A 2,352-nucleotide genomic window follows, 5' to 3' on the forward strand; every position below is an offset into this window, starting at 1 on the left:
AGCATTCGCATTTGAAAATAATATGCCACAATTTCGTACTTTTATTCGGAAACCTCATCAACATTTTCAACAATTTGTGAAACGTTTACATGAACAAGATGCTTGTACTACACTTGAAAAACCAAAATTTCTAAATACTATTCGTGTATCCATTATTCATAGAGATGGTCCTATTATAGATAATTTACATGAAACGTGTACGCAATATAAATTACTAAAACGCGGTTATTTAACATACGGAATAAATAAACGTGACAACTGTTGTCTTTTGAGAGATTATACTGTATGCTTGATAAAAAATATTATTCAAATTGGATCATGCTATTACTTTCTTGTAAGAAAATATACAGAAATAAGTGAACTGCATAATTACACAATTGATTCAAAATTACTGGGAATTTTTCAGTGTAAAAGTTTGTCAGAGCTCTGTATTGTTCCTTTACAAGACGTATATACTAAGTGTTTTAGACTTCCTAAATGGAATACAAGAACTGGACATGAAGAGAATGTTGAAAAGCATTGGTGGATAGTTACTGCAATGCTACCAGAATCATATAATTAAGTGTAGAGTTAATGCATTCATTCATTCATTGTTTTCTTTATTGAAGGAAACATCTGTTTTATAGTGACAAGATGGAAAAGTCGAAAGTGACATCGAAAGGAAGACAAATAATAAAACCTAAAAAAATATTAACAACTTCGTCAGATGAAAATATTAAAAAGAGAAGAATAATCAAAACAAAACCTGTACATATTGATAAAGCACTAGATAATTTAGCACCTAAAGTAGCTAAAATCATACATCCGATTTTTAAGCAAACCGATAACAAACAAGTTCACAATTCTAATGTTTAAAGAGAATGCACCAACAAAACAATTGCATGTAAATGAAACACACTCCTCATTGGTTCGTAGTATTACTGATTTAAACTCAAGTATGATGATCCGTGAAGATAGTAAAGATACTAATCGCAGCGTTTTGGGAGAAGTAGTACACATCAGTAATCATTCTAATCGTTTAAAAACTATTAATTGTTCAAAGAATAATGTTATTGCTACAAAAGGTTCACAAAACATTGATAGACCAGTTTTCAATTCTTGTCACAAGAAACATGCAGTTATTCAAGACCAAAGACCAATAACTGATCACAGTTTACAACAATCAGGTAAAAATATAATACACAATGTATAGATAATTGTAGAAACAATAATGCATTGTTTATAATAAATGTGTTACAAAATTGAATAATCAAGGTAATACTCGCATTTGCAGAATTTACAAGAGATGCGTCATCAAATCGATCAGTAGTCACTGAAGAAGAGAATATCTCGTTTCAAAATTACGTTATTCAGTTTTTAAAGTAAGTTAAACATTAACAGTTATAATATATTGTAACATAGAATACAAAGTACATTTAATTCTCGACAAATATAATAATTTGCAGCAAAATAGTAGAGCAAAATACAAGTATATTGGCTCATATAAAATCTTTACAATCAATTAGTAAAATGGAAACAATACAAGAGAATCTGTACGATCGTCCAGACGGTCTTCCATTAGCTACGGTGGAGGAATTCAAAAGCTTTGAGTCGGATACAGATCGTTTACATATTTTAGTAAGTATATTGATTACTTATGGTAATTTCGATTGGATACACTAGTATGTACCAGTGCACATTCCCAGTAAAAACAGCCTAGTAAAAATGATGTCAATATGACGTCAAAACCGTCGTTTATCATCACTTTCTTTGTTTTACCTGGGGGTTGATTATGTACTTCAAAACTTAGTAAAAATTACAAAAGTGAGCGAATTTACAAAAATATTTATAATCTCATTAGTTAACACCTGGTGAATTTGCACGCTTTTGTAATTTTCACTAAGTTTTGAAATACACAATCAACCTCCTGGAATACAAGCAAAATTCGATATTATTTATGCGTAAACATATTTTAAGGATGTTCTCCGGAAGATTGATTTTCTGTCAATTTTCTTGAAACTTTGCATATACTTTAATATAAGTGTACTTTATAGTTTATGAAAAGCTGGTATATGATGCACCATAAAATAAAAATAATATGTAATAAGTATAATATCAATACCCCTTGCGGTATTCGTTAAAAAAAAATACTTGTGTAAGTACACGATTTGGTTAATTTTTCACTCGGTTCAGAGTGACAGAAGAGACGCGCGTTAACCTTTTATTTTTTAGATATTATTATATATATGTATAATATTTTGTATATAAACAATTAACTTCAGTAAAATTAATTTTCTTTTTAAGCATGAATACAAACTTTAAAATGTTATAAATATTAAATATTTAAAATTATTGTTTTGCGCTTTTGCGCAT

The 2,352-nt window shown here is 29.0% G+C and overlaps 1 protein-coding gene across 1 annotated transcript in view; it reads left to right on the plus strand.

Moving 5' to 3' along the window:
- The window catches only part of LOC105557452 (DNA endonuclease RBBP8-like), a 6,644-nt gene that overhangs the window by 2,735 nt on the left and 1,557 nt on the right, over positions 1–2,352 (plus strand). Inside the window, exons 2-4 of the mRNA XM_012004700.1 lie at positions 1,043–1,166; positions 1,274–1,361; positions 1,446–1,617. Coding sequence (XP_011860090.1) covers positions 1,510–1,617 — 108 coding nt within the window. The 5' untranslated portion in view covers positions 1,043–1,166; positions 1,274–1,361; positions 1,446–1,509. The remainder of the gene's footprint in view (positions 1–1,042; positions 1,167–1,273; positions 1,362–1,445; positions 1,618–2,352) is intronic.

Source organism: Vollenhovia emeryi, unplaced genomic scaffold (assembly GCF_000949405.1).
Source record: "Vollenhovia emeryi isolate VEMERY1.0 unplaced genomic scaffold, V.emery_V1.0 DF939482.1, whole genome shotgun sequence".
NCBI classification, from domain to species: Eukaryota; Metazoa; Arthropoda; class Insecta; order Hymenoptera; family Formicidae; genus Vollenhovia; species Vollenhovia emeryi.